This window comes from Eucyclogobius newberryi, unplaced genomic scaffold (assembly GCF_026437365.1).
Source record: "Eucyclogobius newberryi isolate DKJ021-1_F unplaced genomic scaffold, fEucNew1.0.hap1 SCAF_4, whole genome shotgun sequence".
Lineage (NCBI taxonomy): Eukaryota > Metazoa > Chordata > Actinopteri > Gobiiformes > Gobiidae > Eucyclogobius > Eucyclogobius newberryi.
Window position 1 is genome coordinate 22,572,006 of NW_027316056.1, and position 23,492 is coordinate 22,595,497.

The window sequence follows — 23,492 nt, forward strand, 5'->3', positions numbered from 1 at the left end:
CCCAACTAAATACTTTGTAAAATGCATATATATAGCTCAATGTATTTCTTATTCAGCTGCTTTTATTGTAAGACGTATGATATAAAGAGCATTTATCTTTATCTTGACTAGAATAAATTAAAATACTCTACAGGCACTTAATACACCATTAGCCATATTCGCATGTAGCATAAAAGCTGGCAAAAATCTATACTGCCATTTATAGTTAATTAGTTTAACGTCTGACTCGTATCTAATTGAGTTTCAAGAGCTGACATATATATACATGAATTCAGTTTGACATTCATTACATGGGCAGTTTATATCAAATTCTAATTGGTCTTAACTTTAAGGTGAAAAAAGGAAAACTATACAGTAATTAATTAAATTGCAGGAGTATGAAAAGCATCAAACACAGACATAGAACAAGTTCAGAAGAGCCGGAGATGTCAGGTGAGATTGGCCCGTGTGGACAAGGACAAAGGCGGACATCACAGCCTCCTCTGTCTCCTCTCTCCGTTTACAGCTCCAAGTGTCATTTTGAGCAGTGCTAAGTGTGAGTTTGTCTCTTTTCTAATATGCTCTCCACAACAAAGAGGCCATTATTCTTCAGTGTCTACAGTTAAGGAATAAGATTTGGGCACACATACAAGGTGCAGTTATGACTCCTCGAATGCAATGTAATAAAATAAGTGCTACAGTAGCATTTGTATTCATTACTGTTATATTCCTTTGTTACTCCGCAGTGTTGATGTGCATCCTAATTAAAACGCTTTAATATAATGTCATAATGTTAAGTTACAGCAGTTTCTGTAAATGCACTGCAGGGTCGCTTATAATTGCTGATATTCCATTTGTTCTAATTTGTTCATATAATAAGCAAGGCAAGTTTATTTGTAGAGCACAATTTGTGCACACGGCAATTTAAAGTGCTTCACACAACAGGAAAAATTACTGTGGACAACAGTGGACCACAATATGCTTTTTTATGATGGCATTAGCATTAGTTATATACAGTGTGTACCGGTATGTACCGGTACATGAGCAGAGCATGGTTAGATTCAGTAAAAAAAAATCTTGTAGCAATTAACTTTTTTAAATGTGTATAATGTGTTGTTAAAGGCAACAAGTAATAAGAAAGTGTTAATTATTGCTTGAAGGTAATTCTGGAAAAACAGTATGTCAATGTACAATCAGATTCAATTCAACAATCAAATATTAAATATGCACTTAAATATATACGGTCAATACAGGTTTCTGTATTCTAAAATACAATTGTGTTTTAAACTTTTAATTTGCACTAAAAACTGGAAAAGCAGCCCAATTGAAACCTTTTCTGTAGAGGTATAAAAGAAGGAGAAGAGTCGATGAATGAGGAAATAAAATGCAGCCCAATTTAGTGTTTGAGGACAGAATGTGCACAAAGCCTTTAAGACAGTTAAAGATGTAATGTTAGCTTCCTGTGCTCTTCTGAGAGATAACATAAACTGTTCTTTGAGCCTTCACGTGGAAACTACACGAGCTAAACTTAATCAAAGATTATATCAGAGAATACAAGGAAATACATAATATTTGATGGTGGCACGTAATCTGCTCATATCTGCTCGTCTTCTGATCCAATGGTCGGCATTGTGTCCTTGGGCAAGACACTTAACCTGACTCGCCCCCAGTGCCTTTGAAGACTGATGTGTGATTGTGTGTGTGAATGGGTGACTGGCTCCTTGATGTAGAGCGCTTTGAGTACCTTGACGGTAGAAAAGCGCTATAGAAATGTGACCATTATAAGTTTCGACATTTGAGTCCTCAGCATGTCACATATAACATGAATTAATCAAAGACATAAGATGACAAAATAGGAAGCAATTGCTTTGGGAGTATAAAGAAAAGCTCATTGTTCTTACAGCATTTCAAGTGCATGTAATTGAGGGCTGCACAATTTGGCCATAGCAATTGCAATTAGATTTGATTTATGTTTTAATAATAGAATTATGTTCAAAGTTCACATTTTAAACGCATCCAAGAGAACTGACAAAAATACTGAAAAAGGCCAAGGTAAACTGGATATAAGAATCATATGCATTTCAGAACATGTTTATATAGATCTAAACCACAGGGTTTATGCACAATTAGAAATTCTGGTACTTTTGCAGCCTTTACGATTAGCTAATCGCGTCCATTCAAATTGGAATTTTGAATGCGATTAATCTTTCTGCCCTAATCTACTGTACTACAAATGCAGCCTCGTGGTCAATTGTAGCACATAATATCAAAGCCGTCACCTTCCACATACGTACCAGCTTTTTAGATACAATTGCTGAATCTCATCTGTTTCCATATCTGAGTAAAACATCTTTTTGCTTTATGCTTTATGCTTGCTAAACTTCAAATCAAATCAAATTTATTTATAAAGCACAATTCATACGAACTGCAATTCAAAGTGCTTTACAGTGTTTAAAACACAATTTAAAACAAGTAATAAAGTAAAAACACAATGCAGTTTATAAAAATGTAAAACAGTGTACATTAGAGTAAAGTAAAGAATAAAAATAATGTAGTATTTTAAAATATTAAAAACCAGGTAAAATTATGTCAGTCATAGGCGCGGCTAAACAAAACAGTTTTTAGCTTGGATTTAAACACAGCCGGGGTGGGGGCCTGTCTCACAACTTGGGGAAGGCTATTCCAGACCTTTGCCCATAGACCTGGAACGCAGATTCTCCGTGTCTAGTCTTGGCTCTGGGCACCAGCAGGAGGCCGGTCCCTGAGGTCCTTAGTGTCCGAGGTGGTTCGAATGACACACACAAATCTGAGATGTACTTTGGTGCTAGGCCATGGAGAGACTTGTACAGAAGCAGAGCTGCTTTAAAGTCTATTCTCTGAGTCACAGGAGCCAGTGCAGAGACCTGAGAACAGGACTAATGTGATCGTACTTCCTGGTTCTGGTCAGGACCCGAGCAGCAGCGTTCTGGATGTTCTGCAGCTGTTTTACAGCTCGTTTGGAGAGGCCAGTGAGCAGGCCGTTACAGTAGTCTAATCTACTGCAGACAAACGCATGGATAAGTCTCTCCAAGTCTGGTTGGGACACTATGTTTTTAATTTTGGCAATGTTTTTCAGATGGAAGAAAGCTACTGATGTTTTTGAATTGATGTAGCGGTTGAAATTCATGTCTGAGTCCATGATTACTCCTACATTTTTTACCTTGTTTACGGGTTTTAGCGAGAGAGACTGGGGGTGGTTGCTTTCTCTAAGTTTTTGTGGGCCAAAGACGATGATTTCAGTTTTGTCTGGATTCAGCTGGAGGAAGTTGTTTTGCATCCACTCACTGATCTGTTGAAGGCAATGACAGAGTGCATTGACTGGTCCACATTCACCTGCCGTCAGTGAGACATAGATCTGAGTGTCGTCAGCATAATTGCGATAGGACACACCACTGTTTCGCATTAGCTGTCCCAATGGCAGCATGTACAGATTGAACAGAAGGGGTCCAAGGATTGACCCTTGAGGCACCCCACAGGTCAATGCCATGCTCTCAGAGACACAGTCACCAATCTCAACAAAGTATTTCCTGTTTTCCGGGTAGGATTTCAACCAATTTAAGGCCATACCAGTGATGCCCACCCAGTCCTCTAACCTCTGTAAAAGTATCCCGTGATCAACAGTGTCAAATGCAGCACTGAGTTCCAGTAAGACTAAAACAGAGGCCTCGCCATCATCAGTGCTCAGACGGATATCATTTGTAACCTTAATGAGAGCCGTCTCAGTGCTGTGATGCGATCTAAAACCGGACTGGAAGACATCAAAGGAGTCACTTATTAGGAGGAACTGAGTAAGCTGTTTATAAATGACTTTTTCAAGGACTTTTCCCAGCTTGTCATTAAACTCCCAAAAGTAGAGTTTTCTGCATTACAACAACAGTGCAATGCTCATATATTTATTTTAACACAAGTTGCATCATTGCTCGATCTGCATGTAAATGTAGAATAAAACTATTTGATTACTGGGCTCATGGGATCATGAGAATGGTTACGGTGGGAGGAATAAGCAAAGTCAAGCACCTCTTTAGGGACCCTGCGCCAAAGGGATCACTTCTCTCATCTCACTGCTTGGTAAAACACTGGAAACTCCACATCATTGGTTCCTCAGCTTTCCGTTTCTCCCTTTTGGCTGCCTCCCTCGTTATTTTCCCTCACTTTGCCGCTTTAACGAGTGGCTGCCCTATAGGGGAATTGCAGGCTGCAGTCTCAGAGATCACGTCCCATTCGCCGCTAACACACGAGCATGTCAGCACCAATGAAGCTCAGCCGGAGATGAGACCGCTGCCCTGTGAAAGCCTGGGTTTAGAAGAGGTTTTTTTTTTTTTAAGCATTCTAGTCCCATTCTCCCCCAGGCAAAAATCACACTTTAGCATGTAACCTCGCGAAACTCACAATGCATTTGCCTGTCAGTCACAGGAGGAGTGGGATGAGAAAATAATGAAAAAGGAATGACTGAAGGCACTGGGACTCTGGTACAGTGGGAGAAATGGTAGAATAAAAGTAGGAGAATGGAATGTGGTGTAGATGGCAGTTTCTCCCACACTAATGGAAAGAAAGCTAGAGGATCACAATGTTGAGAAGCGCTGAATGATCAAATGGTATGAATAGTTAGATTTCTCAAAACAAAGCACTTGTCAGACTTTTTCGTTTGTGTAAGAACCCATGATTTGTGCGTGTTCTTCATTCAGGCCCCAGTTTATTTGTAAAAAACATGATTTTCGAGATTTCGATCACAATTCATGCAGTTAGTGTCATTAAAAGATAACTAAAGCCATCTGGTGCTTCTGACAGTTCATAACTCACTGTGATTGGTTGAATCTACTTATTTACACATTTTGAAAAATCCTAATGTTGAAACTATTTTTGGCCACTGGCATGACAACTCTAAAGCCGCAGAATCCCAATGAAACCTTAACAATATCTTTGAAAAACATAAGCTGTAACAATCACAGAGCCAGATGACGCACTCGAGTCATTAGTTAGTATCTATAAATGTACTGACTTTCTAAAGCTCAGATTTGATTGTTTTATTGTTGTACACGAAAATAGCAAATGAAGCCCATAATAGTGCAAAGAAGAAGAAGAAAATATAGATACAATAAATATTGACCCCCACAAATGTTGTTCCAGACATTATTTATAAAGCATTACTCAAAAATGTGAACACATTTTATGCTTCAGGTTAGTAACTTTGAAAAAGAGTTCACATTTTGTGACTGTTGGCCTCATTACGGAAATACATCCTGGTTCAAACTGTGTCTGCTGTGGCAATATGTGTTCATGCAAATGACTGTGGGACATTAATCCTCAGGGCTGTGCTCAGTGGGACGGCTGTGGCCTGGTCCAGTGCCCAGTCCGGTTTTAACTAGAGTTACCCCAACCGCACCAACACAAAAGTACAACATACATGCCATTACCCACATATTTTGATAAATAAATGTGTACTACCCACCACTGTTTCTCTGTCGATATTTTTTTTTCCATTACGCTCGCTTCTCTACAGTGGTACAGTATTAACAAAGACGGCCTGACTCCATGATTCCATTCAGACTTCTCCAGTAACAATACCAGACTCAAATTGCAGCACATTTGAAATTTCGATATTTGGGGATTGGAGTTTTTCAAAGAGATTCTCATTGATTATTATAAAGAAGAATAGCCTGAACCACTCATTACTAAGAGAGCAGTTTGTAGTTATGTGGAGAGAGAACATGTGATCCGAACAATTTTGTTGCAGTTCAAATTCAGAGAATGAGAAACTGAATCAGAATCAGAAAGGAGTTTATCGGCTTTGTCAGTGAGCAGAATTCACAAACTAGGAACTTGCTTTGGCGTTAAGGTGCAACATGCAACAATGAATAATAATAGTATATCAAAAAGGGTACGCGTAAAATGTAGACTTTTCAAATAAAATAATCCTTTATTATTTGCCTCTAGCATTAGTCTGAATTTCAGAGTGGTAATGTATGTCAAATCCAGCTCCAAACAATGCATACTTTGGATGTGCGCTCTTCCCCTCGCTGGCACAGACTGCCCACTTTGCTTCCACTGAGGCTTTTTATGATTTTCAAGTAGGGCTGGGCAATATGACAAAACAATCCAGATTTTCTTTGCTCAAATTTCATTTTGTCTTGTTAGACCCAAATGAATATGGCTTTCACAAATACTATTTCCTGAACTTAAACAATACATACTTTTAATCATTGCAATTCAACACAATTATAGTAACATTTCTTCAACCAAATTCTGAACCCACATGCTTTCGCTGAAGAAGAGTTGTTGTTTTTTAATTCAAATTTTAGAAGTGTATATTTTGCATGGAGAAAGGTCCTCACAAAATGCTTGAAATCAGGAGGGAATAATTTGACTTTGAGAGTCAGACAATTGCCAAGAATACTGAGGCTTTGAAATTGCGTAACAGTAAACCAATGGAAAGCTTACAGATCCACACAGATATCTGTAAACGCAGATAGCCTCTTACTAAAATTTTACACACAATATCTGCCCTTTTTATGGTCCCTGTCCCAGCTGGCGACAATAAACACAGTTACACCCCTAATGGAGGAGCAGGCCCCAGTCCTGTAGTGAAACTAGCAGTTCTCCTTCCACATTAAAGAGGCCATTACCAGACATTGATTGCAGTTAACACCGATGCCAGGCTGCATTAATCGGCCCATCTTTCTGCCCCAGTGGCTCGAACCCCAGCGCATATCCACGATCATTTAACAAGAGCCGGGGAAGTCCGGGGATTACTGTCTGAGTGTATCACGTCACTCGAGCCGCACAAGAGTCCAGTTTAAAATGAAGGGGAATAAAGAAACCATTAGGAAGAGACAAGAGGAATTGGTTGAGTGTGATGTGTGCAAAGAAAGGAGCGGTTTAATAAAAAAGCCGCAGCAACAAGGTCACATAAGAACTGCCTGTTTGCTGCAGCCATTTTACCATAATAGGCAGCAATTTTCACAAGCGCCCATGAAAGACGGCAAATTGAAGGAAGATAGGAGTCAAGCCTGTAATGGAGATGACGGGGCCGATGTGTGGTGAGATGGAAAAGCAACTGTGAAGCTAGTACTAAAATATATATTTATTATACATTTCAGCAAACTTCAAAACCAATGAGGTATAATTTTATAACTAGCAGCCAATTATTGATTATGTTGTGTATTATGGTGCAAATACTACAGCAACACAAACACTCTTGAAATGAAGATCGTTGGCCCCTGTTCAGCTCCATTTTCACATGCAAATTTTTCAATCATTGGCCCCATTGACTTTAGGATAAATCTGGCATTTATGGATTTGAAGTTGTCTAAAATCATCTAGGTTTAAATGACCATCACTGGACTTATTTTAATCAACTCGAAAGTTCAACAGTGGTAGACAGAAGGTAAACGACTGGACCAGCTCCGTGCACATACCTGTTGATCGCAGAGCTGAGTTCATCGAGGCGCCGTGCGTCGGTGCTGGAGCTGTTGTCCAGTTTAGACAGAGTGTCCATCCTCTTCAGAATCACCTCCAACATGTCACTGATCTTCCTGAGCACTCCTCGAGACTCCACTCCTCCCAGCACTGAGGACGAGACACAGAACAAGCCTATTAATCTAAGCTCTCAAAGGAACACATACAGACTTTAATTCTGTTTTTTCTTTTGTCTGCCATACAGTTATAATTGTTGTTGACACTTGTTTCTCCATTATTTTATATTTAGTTTGTTTTAAATTGAAATATTGACCCAAACAAAACAAAAAGAAACAATTCAGCTGACTTCTGGTAGAAAAATGTGGCGTTGATTTCCTCATGTCTCTTTATGGAGCGTCATTGTAAACGTCATCACAACAAAGTGCAGCGCCGCTAAAGGATAGCTGCAGTGACCCACGGTAGGAGGTAGGCCTGTCACAATAACACATTTATGTGCAATATATTGTATTGTTCTGGAAAATATCTTGATAAAAGATTATATTGACCTCACTTTATGCCCCTGCCATCCCAGTAAAACTCAATTCCAAATTAATAATAAAATAAAATATAGCCGCAAGCGGCAATGATCGGCCCTCGCTACGCCGCCGCCACGCCGCAAGAGGAGGGGGCGCTAACGCGCCCCAATTGTCCTTTTATTACGCCTACTGCTGAATCTGTGACGCTGTCACATCTTCTCCCCTTTGTTTTACCATCAAAAAGCAATTTTATTTTGAATTCTTGGCAAAATGTGCGGCTTTGCCGCACAGACACCGTGACTCTTTGAATAAAAATGTGGATACCTTTTGATGGTCCACCCCTGAAGATGAGTCTCACCAAATTTCAGGTTAATAGGGCTAACGCCCTGGGAGGAGTTTGTGAAAGTCTAAAGTGTAAACATGTTCTGGCGATTTCCCCATTGGAATAACATGGGAGGTTTTGGTCATCGCTACGGCAAAGCCATAACAATTATGACATGGGTCTCACTGACTTTTTTGATGGGGATGCCAAAATTGAGTTGTGTGTCAAATTTCAGATAATTTCGCAAAACTAAACATTCAACCTCCATATAAAACCTGTAGGGGGCGCTGTGGCGCCAAATAAATTTATTTCACTTCAAGTAGGTTTAGGGCAAAGAGTTTAACAACTGATTCTAATTTGACGCAATTCGGACTTTATCTGCGCAAATGGCAGAAATTTTAAATATGGGAGATTTCTGAAATTCTAGCTACAGTTTGCGGCTTCGCCGCACAGAGACCGTGAGAGGTATCAATGTAATTTGGATAACTTTTGATGTCCCACTCCTCAGTAGCATTTTCACCAAATTTCAGCTTTTTAGGGCCAACGCCCTGGGAGAAGTTTGTAAAAGTACGACGTTTGGAAAAACTCCGAAGTCATGTTTAGCCATTTTTGAAGCAATATGGCCGACATTTGGTTGGGCAGACGGCGTTGCCGTAATAATATTTTTTACTTCTCTTGTCACCATCTACCTCTGCGCCAAATTTCATGATTCTACGATCAGATTTTTTTTGGGTCATTTCCCATCCCTCAATGCATTTTTGGTACATTTGGGGGCGCTGACGCGCCAATTTTTTTTATTTTAGAAAAGGGAAATAGCCAGAATGTAGAGAGGCACGATTTTTAGAGGTGTGCAAATTTTTGTGACTTTTCGTCAATGTTCACTGGGTGAAAAATGGGGGGGTTGGTCCCGAGAAGAAGAAGAAGAAAGAATAATATTCCGATGCGAAAACAATGTTTCCCATTTTTCAAATATCATAAACTATACATTTTCGGAAAGCGCTCGCGCTTTCCTACCTCATGGTGTGGGTCCCTGGTCACTGACGGGTACTTTCGATAATTTTGAGTGGGCTCCGCCCACTTTGTGTTTTTGGCCCTCTATACAGTAATAATGTTCAATTTTTGCATTACATGCTTATATGCACGGAACATGCAAGAGATGGGGAACGTATTTGTGAGCTACTTAGCGCAAATGAGTGCTTTATATGGGGATGACGACCGCTTCGCAGTCGTCATCCCAATGTAAAGTGCTCGTTTAGTGCAAACTTTTGCACGGGCTTCGCCCGTTTACAACGGTAATGTTCCATTTTCCTACAACTAATTAGCATGCACGGGGCGTGCATGAGTGGAGGAGTGCGTTAGTGAGTGTTCGGAAGTGGGCGAGCGCTTCGCGCTCGATTTCGTGCGCACTGCGTGCGCACTTTCGCAGCCGTGCTTCGCACGGCCTTACGAGACTAATAGGCCTCTCGCCAGCTTGTGGCGCTCGGGCCTAAAAATCATGGGCTGTAATAAATAAAGAGCAGAAGTAGATAGTTAGCATATTCTATTCAACCCTATACAAGGTTCAAGGTTCAAAGTTACTTTGTTTATAACCGTGGTTTGAAGTCCGACATAGAATCCGACACAAACATCACACAGACAACATCAGACATGTAATAATAATGAATAGATAAAAAAAACTGAAGGTTTAATATATTACCAGAAAATAACAAAATGTTTCCTGTGAGGGCAAAAAAAAGATATGTGCAATAAATATTCAGCCCCAAAAATCCAGTTCCAGCTTTCATTTATGAAAGGATAAGTCGATGAATCAAATTATTGTGACAGGCAGAGAAGCAGTGGGTTGTATTTTCATTTGTGCATTCCAAAACGGCTACGTGACACTATTGACCCTATATGTATTAATACAAAATAGAGGAACAGAGCAAGTATTTTCTGAGCAATTGCAGCTATAATGCAGGACCATAAAGGTCACACAAAAATGCATGAATCATTCTAAATACAACTTGCTAACAATACAACAGCCTGGTTAAACGCTCTTAATGCCTCATTTAAATAAAGTCTGCATATTCAGTCTTCTCACTGTCATCACAGCCTTCATAGATATATTTCACTATTAAATGCTTTGGCAGGTAAAGTCCTTTTGTAAATCTGGGCTTTGAATATCAAATAGCGGCTTGCCCCCTCCAGGTCCAAAGTCCAACATTTAATTGCCTCCATCTTTCACCTGTATATCAGACGCTTGATCTCCAATTTCCTGAGCAAACACCTCTCCAACACTCAACTTTCGTCCGTCATACCAGGGCTTTTGTGCAGTCTAGACAATGAGGGCGCTGATGCTGGAATATTAACACATTTTTGTTGTTCTTACATTTCTTAGCCACAATAACCAAACAGATACACATATTAATACGACATTATATAGAATAGAATTGAACAACTGTGGCCAAAACACAAAGAAACACATTTGAACTGGTCTGTGGTTATGGTTGAGTAATGCTGATATTACTTGGCAAGTATGAAACGCTGGTGAAACGCTCGCAAATTTCCCAGCATGTGCTTCGCCCCAAGCTTTTTTGGAGGATTTGAAGAGCTGCATGATTTGGGAACAGTTTTTTATAAGCGTTGCAATCCAGGGTGTTAACACTGTCTGAAATATGAACTGTTAAACTGATACCAGAATTGAATGCATTTCAGAACATGTTTGTAAAGATCTGAACAACAGAATGACTTGATTCACAGAATAAGACTATTAAGGTTATTATGTTGTTTACAGAGGACCTTGAATAATTGCAGTGAAATGTGATTTAGATTAAATTGTTTCAGCTCTGATTTGCATGCTTGTATAATACATGATTTGTAGCTAGGGATGTCACATGATGTAGTGTTATGATTATTGAGAAGAAGAAAACAATCTGGATTTATTATTCATGATTATGGACACCAAGAAAACAACAGTTAAATACTTAATTTTCTCTCATTCAAACTTCTAATGGATCAATATTAGTATATATAGTAATAAAGTCAACAGTTTTATGTATGCAAACTCAAAAATGAAGTTAATGATACACTTAAAATATAACGTAAGTTAACATAAACAACCAAATAGAAGAGCTTTAAGTTAGTTAGCACAGATTCAAATTTATTTTCACTTCTAAAACAGTCAATTACTATTTCTTAGTCCGTACGATTGTGGACCTGAATAATCACCATTATAAATCAACCGGATAGTCTTGACATTTAATTGCTGCCTTTAATTGTGTCGTGTGTCAGATGCATGAACGTCACTGGTGAGTCTGAGGTCACTGCCCCTTTTAGCTGCATGGCCATCAGTGCTGCACAGGGCCTTCAGTGATGACACAAACACCTGGATTATTACGTTTGGCCACTCTGTCAAACCCTGAGGCTGCAGTCTGACAGCCAATTACAGCCAATGGGCCCTGCTCCTCACAGTCCTGTCTGTACAAGGTCGCTCTACGTTCGTCTTCTCCAGCTCCACAGTCTTCACTTAACGGCCAAAGCAACAGATGCGACGGTCCAAGACTCACAATGTTGTGTCCTTTTTACAGGCAGAGGCTGTAGTGATATGTTTGTTTCTTTCTTTCTATTCAAACCAGGGAGGTGTAATATGCATCTTGCTTGAAAAATGTTTTTAAAAATGCTTGGAAAATTCGTATACAAAACCTTTCATTTTCCATCTTTACATAAAATACAATAATTCAATGTCATGTCTTGACACTATAATATTTATTAACTCAATGAGGACGTATTCCACATAATTCAGAATACAATACTCTGATCAGACCAAGTAACCGAATTATGTCACAAAGTACATTTTAATGCAGGTATTCAGCATTTTGTGACTAAATACATTTTCAAAATACTCTTCATACACTAAATGTGATGATTATTCACGATTGTTGGCAGTATGACCAATTAATTCAAATTATATACAATAATTTAATTACCATTCCTCCATAGCTTTATGAAATTAGACTTTCTGAATGAAAAAGTAATGATATCACATAAACAGCCTGATAAAAATAAATTGAAATTGATAAATTAATATTTTTTTAAAAAAGGCCAAAAGAAAGAGGAAAACGCGATTGAACCGATTGTCCCCAGGGATTTGTTACTACATATTTCAGGTCAGAGGCTAACTGTGCTATTTGTCTGTTCGTTCAGTCAAATCCCTCTGCTGTGGAGCTTCTGTAGCTTAACCCCCACGGCTCCAAAGAGGACACGCTTAGAAATTAAGTCTGACTTTTTACATTTGTATTAGCAGTCTAGAGTTAGCTCCAATCAGGGAGAATGATGAAGAATAATATCCTGCGCTAACATCCTGGAGTTCAACGCCCAGAAGACGAAGAAGAAGAGGAGATGATCGTAACTTCAGGAGAGTCACAGCCCCACAGCCCCCCCTCACTATCATAGACTCCCCCATCACCGCCGTGGACTCCCTCCGCTTTCTCAGCACCACCATCACCCAGGACCTCAAGTGGGAGCTCACCATCAGCTCCCTCATCAAGAAGGCCCAGCAGAGGATGTACTTCCTGCAGCAGCTGAGGAAAGCCAAGCTGCCAGTGCAGATGATGGTGCAGTTCTACACAGCCATCATTGAGTCCATCCTCACCTCCTCCATCACCGTGTGGTACGCTGGAGCCACAGCCAGGGACAAACAGAGACTACAGCGTATTGTGTGCTCTACTGAGAAGGTGATCGGCTACAGACTTCCATCTCTGCAGGACCTGTACGTCTCCAGGGCTCTGGGACAAGCAGGTCTGATCACAGCCGAAACTTCTCAACCTGGACATGGAGCCACTCCCCTCAGGCATGAGGCCACTCCCCTCAGGCATGAGGCCACTCCCCTCAGGCAGGAGGCTACAGAGCATCTGGACCAGAACCTTCCGCCACAAGAACAGTTTCTTTCCCTCTGCCGTGGGACTCAGGAACACTTCTAAACACTGTCTCTTTAACCATAATTTTATCACTCACTGCACTGTTCACCTTCTGCACTACATCTGTATATTTAACTGTACATATTGTGTACATAGTAAGCCTATTTAAATTGTTATCCTATAGTACATTTTAATTGTTTTTCTTTAATGCATGCCCTTTTTAATTTTATACATGTTATTTTATTGTTGCTCATCATTGTATGTTGCACCGAATCACCAAAGCAAGTTCCTATATTTGTGAATTTTGTTAAATGACAATGGCAATTAACCTTTTCTGATTCTGATTTCAATTATTATTATATCAATTGGTTTCATATAGCATTGATTTATATAGTTGTGTTATTGTTTAAGTAATAGAAACAAACACTATACAGAAATGAAACCGCTAAAATATTACATAAATAAATCATACCATGAAAATATACAAGCTAGAAAAAAACTGAAAACATTTAAATATAACTTTGAAGATTTGCAAAATTTGAATTTGAAGTAACAGTATGAAAATTCTACAAAAATATTTGATTCAAAATTATAATTATAAGAATGAAAATAATAAGCTAGTTATGCTGTAAACTTAAAATACTGGCTACGGGTAAATTCCACATCCACAGTTCTATTGGATTTAAATTATGTTATTAGTATTCATCGTTATCGGGATAAAAATATAGATATTTATTGTTAATATCATACGTAGTTAAAGTCATCATTGTTAAACAAAAAGTCAAAGCTGCGCCTTGTATTCAGACTCAGGTTTCAGTCGGCGTAAAAGTGGGTGCTAACAAGACTGGAATTGGTAGTTTTTTCTTCATGCTGAGATCGGGTCTGGAATAAACTCACTTAAGAAACATACACAAAAATGCTGTCGATAACCCTTGAATGAACAAATCTTAGCCTTGAACAACTCTTGGAGCTCATATTGAATTGCATTATAGACTTGCATCTGTCCCCAAAGGGCTGCCAAATCCCCCCAACTGAACTGAATATTTACCGACATGGCGCCTGAATATCTCTTGAGGCCCGAACTGCATGAAGCGTGAACAGAATTTGTGTTAAAGACTGAATTCTCGGCTGAAAACTGGGAGAAGGTTTGATAGATATGGGTCTAGTGTGACAGGGCACACACGAGCACAACCAAATCTATTTTGATTTATCTGTGAGCGAGTAAACCTAGCAGTTGGATTGATTAACAATTAAGACGAGACACTTGAGGTAAATCCAATGTTCTCAATGGTCAATTCAGTGATTTGGGGGCCTTGATGTTGCTTTAGCAATAAACCCTTGTGGCCCTAAATGTAATCACATTCAAAGTTGTTTTACGAGCACAAACATTTTCCAGTTTATCTATTGTGATTACTTTGAAACATAAAGCAAAAAGGAAAATAAATGAAATACATACAGAAACCCTATATATATATATATATATATATATATATATATATATATAAAATCTTTGCTAAATGCATATATTTGAATAATTCCCTGTGTCGAACACCAGTTTGGACACTCCTGCTTTAACATTTAAATGAGTGCATATGTGAGTGGGTGACTATCATGCCTATTAAAATGTGATCATTAAAAAAAGAAACGTCTGCAACAATTGTATGTGGCAGAAGCAGAAGTCGGTGATTTTACACTAATCATTTCTTGCCTGAGTCACACCACTGCCACGGCAAAATCCATCAATATTACACATAAAGCGCCTTTAAAACACACTTAGGAACTTGTCTCGATGGGGCTCTGCGCTTGACTTTGAACTGATTGAAATTGCAGAGGGTCACACAATACATAACCGCTGTGACTTTGGACCGTCAAATCCTTTTATGCCCCGTTCAAATAGACACTTTTCATCTGAGCTGGGAAGAGTGCTGGTCTGGTTCAACTGCGCCATCAAAAAGGACTTTCCATCTCCACACAGCAGGGAGAGAGGCTGTGTAGGGAAAGTATGTGACTCCAGCATGAACCAAGAATGTGCATGAAACAAGCTCCTGTCCTGAAGATAAACACAGCTCAAAACGCATTAAGGCGCAGAGGTGAATGTAATCAAGACGGCGTAATTGTCGCTGGAGGAGGCTGAGAGGTGTGAGCTCTCCATAGAAGGACCAGAAGGGACATTACTTTACTCATTTACTCTTATACTTTATTAGTGCATAAAAAAAACATATTATTTTCTGGACTATAAGTCGCACCTTTTTTCATAGTTTGGCCGGGGTGCAACTCATACTCCAGAGCGACTTATATGTGATAGTATTCGTTATCATCACACTGACAACCGCATGTCACATGTTGATTATTTTCACACTGACAACCGCAAGAGGGCGCGCTAGGCTCTAAGCGACGCAGAAGATAAAATCGGTAATTGTTAGCATATGAGCATGTTCTTTATGCTATAGTTATCTAAATAACTGTTAATATGTTACGTTAACATACCAGACACTTACCACAGTTCGTTGTCTGTGCGTCATGTAGCTGAAGGTGTTAGCGTTTGCATATGTAAACCTATTCACCATGTTCTTTAATCTGTTATCATTTTAAATTGCATTTCAAGATTTTATTTGATAAAATCCAAGAACAAGAACAGACATTTTCTTGTTCTTGGATTTTATCAAATAAATCTCCCCCCAAAAATGCGACTTATATATGTTTTTTTCTTTTCTGTTATGCATTTTTTGGTTGGTGCGATTTATAGTCCGGAAAAAACTGTATATTCAAGATTTTTCATAGAGACACACACACAGACACACAGACACACACACACACACACACACACAGAGACACACACACAGAGACACACACACAGAGACACACACACACACACACACAGAGACACACACACAGAGACACAGAGACACACCGAGACACAGTGACACACACACCGAGACAGACACACAGAGACAGACACACAGAGACACAGTGATACACGCACAGAGATACAGAGACACACACACACACAGACACAGAGACACACACAGAGACACACAGAGACACACACACAGAGACACACACACACACACACACACACACTACTTTGTTACAATAATTTGTTTGATCATTGTTTGAACTGTCCCTACATTTTGTTTAAAGGATTTGTTCGGTCTCAGAAGCTTCAGTCGACAGCGCAGTGTGACATGGGAATGAGACGCACTGACGACAGACTCAGTGCTGCTTCCTCTCGTTTTCAATGTACATTTATCAGCTTTTCTTCACAGCAACTTGATGTAAAACTATGATGACTATTTACCACAGGGACTAGCACGCCAAACTAAGTCAGGATTAGACAAACATGGGAGCCTGTCATATGCACTTTAAGCAAGATGGCAATTATGTGTTTATGGAAATTAACGTATTGCCGTTTGATATCTCAAGAGCAAAATGGAAAAGAGAACATTCTATAAATGGAAAATTGTATGCAGGAAATTATGATTTTAAGTCAAGTTCATGTCAATGCATCAGATTTACATACTGTGTGGGGTTGTTGTATCCCATGCCACGTACCCTTTATTTGTTTATTTTTTCTTTTGGTCGGGTTCCATGCGCTACTTCTGTCAATTTGTCACATACAGGCATGCTACAGTTGGGATATTTTTTTAATGAATGTTCAAAAACATAAACTGCGACATCAAAATGACACAATATCTTACAGATGTGTGGTGCTGCCGCCTCCACAGTTTAGTTCATCACAGCTGCTCCTTCAATATAATCTCCATGTCAGTTGTAATGTTGTGCAATGCATTGCTATGTGAAATATCAGAGATGCACTGCAAACATTAAACACAACGCACCAATAAGTTAGACACAAACACATATGGAAGAACGTGTAATATATTACGAGGAGCACAACAGGTTGGTGTTTTGATTGCCTTAAGGGCTGTTTGCATATTCATGAGAGAGAAAACTGTTTGTGGTGTGATGAATAGTGACAGGAGAGGCTGCTGGATATGCGTTGACACAGCTAAATTAACTGGGGACTCATGTCATTCTGCCCCAAGAGCAAACCCAGTCTAAGAGGAAGGCTCCATTATATTAAGGTAAGCACTTGCTAAAAGCAATAAATATGATGATGCTGTTTGTGTGTGCACTGCAGAGACTGTGTACATGTCCTAAAAAGAGAAGACTAGCAGTAATCTGGTACATACTATATTAAACATGCTATTTTGACCAAGTAATGTTTTTATTATGTTAAAAACATAATAAAATAATGTATCCCAAAGTTGCAATTGTTACCGGTATCATTTATGTAATTAATAGCTTTTTTCTTGTTTTGATCTCATTAAACATGTTTTTCTCCCTATTATTCCTCATTTCTTATTTTACTTTGTTTTTGTTTATTTTAATTTGCTATTGTCTTACTGCCAGTACAGAACTTTGGTCACCTGCGGATGTTTTAAATGTGCTTCAAAATAAATCTGACATTGACATTGACGTAATTCTCTCTTAGAGTCATAAAACCTCGCACCATGTTTTGGAGAGTCCAGAAAACCATTATTGAATGTTTTTACGATATTATCGATAATTGATTGGTTGCAATCAATCGGCAAATAATATAACATATAAAATATCATGCAAAGAATGTTAAATTTAAAAGCAATTTCAAATAATGAATATAAAATTATTAGTATTGACATAGATTGGGATTGTGTTGTCACATCTCAAGAATTTTCCCTTCACCCAATGGAGACTTAAAATCCATAACGTTCATTCAAAAGCATACCGTCACTAGTGTTACATACAGAGTTATCCAAATTATATTAAAAAACAGATACTAATCAATACTAAAACTAGTATCTACTCATTTAACTACTCATTTAATCCCAAAACATTTTTACAGGACAAAATTCTTCCTTTACTGAACAGTATTAGAATGACATTGAGCTTGATCAGAGCTAGTATAAGGCCACAATGTCTAATAAAGAAGGTATCTTCTAAAACTAGCATTCACGATCAAATTGTATGAAAAAAGCGGTATGTAGAGAATTTTGTATGTTAGTATTGAAATCGAGTTTGAAATGTTAGCATCATGACAACGTTACAAGTCCAGTGACCAAGCAGCATCGGGTTGTTTCATAGCATTTACTTTTTCAAATTGTTTTTGCTGAGGTATATCTACAAATGTCTGGCAAGTCAAGCTAGTTACAATAAGGTTTTGACATTCGACCCCAAGCTCTATTATTATATATTTGAACCGATCGCAATTACAGCTCTATTCCAGTCCCACACTCTCTCCTTCTAAAGCCTTTGAATCTCATCGCCTCCGCCTTTTTCCTTCCTCCATCTCCTTCCTTCTGCCCCCTCTGTACTTTCTCTTCACGCTAATTCCACATCTCCCCTGCTCTCTCCGAGCTCTTTTTTCACTGCCGTAAAGGAAGCAATACAATCAACAGTAAAACTCGGCTCCCATCTCTCAGCGAGCAGACGGAGCCGCGCCGTGATGCCCTGCTGCCTCTCCAGAGTCACGCACAGGCGCAGCCCCTCCGCACGTATACTCACCCACATTCAATTACTACAAATTACATGCAGTTTAATTATTATGGCTCAAGTTTCATTAGCTAAAGAATGGCAAAACGACAAAGCAGAATCATTTAGATGCCTTTTTTTGGGTCTTTTTTAATGGCTGTGCATTGGGAACTTTTACCGCGTGGTTTAAGCAAATGAAAATGCAGCAAATGGAGCATGCAGCAAGTAAAATAACGCACTGGCAATAAAGTAAACACAATGAATGCCAATGAGCTTGAAGACAATTTAATATGATGTAAGGGACATTAAACAAGATGGATGCGATTTTACAAAAGGGTCTTGGAAAAGGAAAGAAAAGGTGGGGGGGGGAAATCTTCATTCAGCGGTTTAAATATTTATTGTCCATTTTATTTCTGCATTTCATACCATTAGTCCAACCATGTCAAGCCAAATTGGATTTCAGGAAGGGGACTGGCCATAGATGGAGGATATTAAAGAGGGAGAGACATGGAGGCAGCCACAGGGCCTATTAACACTGACGGCCAGTGGCAGTTCTTTTGTGGGCGCTGCTGTTTCAAAGTGATGGAAGACGGCACAAAGGAGGACTGCTCTGTAATCTGCATTTTGTCTTCTAACAGCTCACATTTAGGACGTTTCTGTGTTTTCTAGTCAAACTTAGTCCATCTTTGATTCCCGGTCTTGATCAGCAGTTTTCTGTGCTCTGTTTTTTATTTTGTTGGATGTTAAAATACTGTAGGGACCTGTTCATGTTCCTGCTGGTGATGCATTTAAAGGATCTGGCTGTATTATGTAACTCAATCTTTGAACTCAAATCTTAGTTGTGGATTTACGAATCTAAACTATTCAAAATGACAGACTAAAAACATTCATGTGTCCACAGCAGCACATTCACTTTCTCTGGGCCATTTGTAGTTTGAGAGTTAGTTTTATTTAGAGACAAATCTGTTAAATGTTTTAAGTTGAAGAAGTGTCATGTTATGCTTTTTCAGGAAGTTAGTATTTACATATAACATAAGTAGGTCATCATTTTATTGTATTGCATTCATTGTAAATCAAAATGTTTATCTCATAATTTCAGGTTCAAAATTGCAGAGCTTCAGACTGGAATTTCGTCAAAGCAAACAGCGGATTTAATGCAAAAAAAATCTGTTAAAACCCTGTGTTTGTCTGGGCGTTTTCATGTGGGCGGGGATTACCAAAAGGTGAAAACTTTCATTTTCGGAACACTCTGAACACTTCAACTGTACACACATTGGTCTTCTGATCTGAGGGTCGGAGGTTCGAATTGCTCTTGATGTAAAAAAAAGAAAAATTGTTATAAAAACTGCTGTTGTGTCCTTGGGCAAGACACCCACCTCTTCCCAGTCCCTGCATTACACTGGTGTGTGAATGTATGTGAAAAGAGGTTAGTGGTCCCTTAATGTAAAGCGCATTGATGAACAAATGATGAGGGAACACTACATGGTTAAAGGTTAAAGGTCAAAGTCTCTTAAAAGTCAATTTTGCTTAATATGTCATTAATCAATCAAGAACCACCTTATCCAAATATGATCTCAGGTGGATCTGGTTTGAAAAGTTTGAGAACGGCACACAAACCTCTTTATTTTGAAGGTTTTATGACACAATTATTCATGGATTCAATTAATTCATAATAATTCATATTTATATTTATTTAAACAAAAAAAAAAAGCTTGAAATCAATGGCTTTTTAAAATCAGGATAAACAACTTAACTATCATCTTTCCACAACTCCTGACTACTTCAATCTAGAGTTTAATTGGACCAAAAACATATGTACACAATCATAATTAACAACAATAAGCTGCAATCAAAAATTGGACAATCTTTTACGTGATTGCTGTTTCACACACAAGAGCCATTTACCCGGCTACATTGTTGTCTTCCTGATTACTACACTGCCACTCAAGTGTTTATCTTCAAATGGAACAATGAAATGTGTGACGACCATGCTTCTGATTGCAACTAAGAACAGCGAGCACAACAGTGTTCCCTATACATCCAGTTAAAGGCAGTGTCATTTTGTACATAAAACCTTCAACCCAGTGAAAGGGTTATTTCTTCATTTGTTCCAGTAGAGACACAAAGAGCAGCACTGGGCTCGCCCCGTCACTATCCATGTGATCTGGATTGTTTTGTTGCACTTCTAAAGACTAGAATTAAATGAGATTATGACCCTACTTACATATTTGTGTGTTATTTATACACAGTTTATGAATGCCGTGGTCTGGATGGAAGCAGATACAGACAGAAAAGTCATTTGGATTAACTTCATTATCTCATAGAACTTGAAGCTCAGTCATACATCATATGCATCATATGCATCATGTAACATGACTGTTGCCTTCAGGGATGCGAGAACACCAAGGCAGAGAAAAGAGGTCAGTCAGACAAGCAGGAGCCTCACAATGGCCTTGCAAAGAGCATTGCAGAGGCAAATAGTGTCAATGTATATTCACAAAAGCTTTATTCATTTATTTTCTATTATTTTTTTATTCAAGTAAGGAAGTATAATCACATACAAAATGGTTCAATGTGGCGAAATAAAACAAAATAAAAGAGCCAGGGTTTCGAGAATAGTTGTCTTTGGTTCAATGTCGACAAACGTTGCAAGGCCAATTTTCCGCCCGGAGACAGCAAGGTTCAAACACCCCGAAAATACCTACTTAACCTTCACAAGGATTTACAAAGGCATTTAATAAGGTTAAATTGTTTGTTAGTTCTGCTTTAATAGGCCTATTATATGGATTCAGCTGGGACTTTTTTCAATTATTATATTAAGTCCCTAAATCTCATTTAGCTTCTGCTTGGAAAGAGGAATTGTCAAAATTCAACAATTGCCCAATCAAACCAATCAGACTATTATTCCAGACAGCAACTATACTCATTATATGTGATTTTTCCTAAGTGCAGAGCTCATGACCACTTATAATTTGTAAATCAAGCCATCAAAGGCCAAAACTATGAGTCTCAGCTTCACAAAGAGTCCAAAGTGTTCATTTTAGTCAGATGTTTTAGGAAAAATAGGCCCTCAAATTAAAGGGTAGAAACTGAAATACCTGCAAATATTCATGTTCTGCATGCAGATAATGTACCCGGTTGATTTAAAGGTGTACTGTGTAATTTTTTCTGCAGGAGGATTCGCTCCTCTCTTCTCCATGGAAAGTTCACTGCTTTGGCTAAAATGCTCCACAGTATACTTACTTTTATGCATTTTGTTAAAATTGTAGAAGACATTTTAAAATGAGGTTTGAATCTCAGAATTCTAACAAACTTTTGAAGTATCTGGAGTTTGTCTGTTCCTCTTTTCTTTTCTCACAAGGACTCACATTTGACACATTATTTAGTTTGTCCTACAGCATGCCCACATTGTACTGCACAGACATGCAGTATTCAGCTGAGCAGCAGTCCATCTGTGCATCACCTTGTGCCTGTGTTTGACACAGCCCTCCCTCCCCAAGGCGCGCTTTAGTGGACTGACACTTGCTGTACATTGACTTGTAGGTAATGATGTGTCAAACAAGAGCCGAGTCAGAAGGACCATCTGCCACAACCACATTGGTACGACAAGCTGCAAGTCAAATACAAAGAAAATATACCACGAGAACAGATGGTTGGGGATATTTGGGTGTTTTTATTTGAAACAGCTTGAATAATGACATCAACATGTGGTTAATATGTAAAAAAGTCAAAGATATAAAACATTCAAAGTGGAGTTGGCAGATTTTAATATGTATGTGCCAAGTTTTGGCTGTGTGTGTAGAAATGTGTTGTGGCTTGCAGAAATCCTGTACGTGTGCAGCTCTGTCAAACCTCAAAAAGCATAAACAGCATTTTGTGAGCAGTCAGAAAGTTTCTGCAGATTCAAGCATCTAAACTGGCAGCAGCAGATGGAATTTTGAATGTTATTATTCTCTCAATTGTATTTATGCCACAGAAGAAGATTTTTTTTTTTAAATTATTAAACATTTGACATGTTTGATTGTTTCTTAATGCTTTTCTCTGCTATATAGTTCAAATCGCTGACACCCGTGGATTATTTAATGTTTTGGACTTTTTAAAACTCATGATGATTTCCACCTGTCTTATCGCAGATGCAGGACCCCGCTGCAGGACCCCGCTGCAGGACCCCGCTGCAGGACCCCGCTGCAGGACCCCGCTGCCAGACCCCGCTGCAGGACCCCGCTGCAGGACCCCGCTGCAGGACCCCGCTGCCGGACCCCGCTGCAGGACCCCGCTGCAGGAAGCCGCTGCAGGACCCCGCTGCAGGAAGCCGCTGCAGGACCCCGCTACAGGACCCCGCTGCAGGACCCCGCTGCAGGACCCCGCTGCCGGACCCCGCTGCAGGACCCCGCTGCAGGACCCCGCTGCAGGACCCCGCTGCAGGACCCCGCTGCCGGACCCCGCTGCAGGACCCCGCTGCAGGAAGCCGCTGCAGGACCCCGCTGCAGGACCCCGCTGCAGGACCCCGCTACCGGACCCCGCTGCCGGACCCCGCTGCCGGACCCCGCTGCAGGACCCCGCTGCCGGACCCCGCTGCCGGACCCCGCTGCAGGACCCCGCTGCAGGACCCCGCTGCAGGACCCCGCTGCAGGAAGCCGCTGCAGGACCCCGCTACCGGACCCCGCTGCCGGACCCCGCTGCCGGACCCCGCTGCAGGACCCCGCTGCCGGACCCCGCTGCAGGACCCCGCTGCAGGACCCCGCTGCCGGACCCCGCTGCCGGACCCCGCTGCAGGACCCCGCTGCAGGAAGCCGCTGCAGGACCCCGTTGCAG

General features: G+C 39.8%; 2 protein-coding genes across 2 annotated transcripts in view; one reads left to right on the forward strand and one right to left on the reverse strand.

Moving 5' to 3' along the window:
- LOC140377137 (ATP-dependent RNA helicase DDX39A-like) overlaps nt 1–23,492 on the forward strand; it is a 312,983-nt gene that overhangs the window by 176,936 nt on the left and 112,555 nt on the right. The window lies entirely within an intron of this gene.
- Nucleotides 1–23,492, reverse strand: part of LOC140377146 (alpha-1,6-mannosylglycoprotein 6-beta-N-acetylglucosaminyltransferase B-like) — a 142,684-nt gene that overhangs the window by 89,872 nt on the left and 29,320 nt on the right. Inside the window, exon 3 of the mRNA XM_072462460.1 lies at nt 7,434–7,584. Coding sequence (XP_072318561.1) covers nt 7,434–7,584 — 151 coding nt within the window. The remainder of the gene's footprint in view (nt 1–7,433; nt 7,585–23,492) is intronic.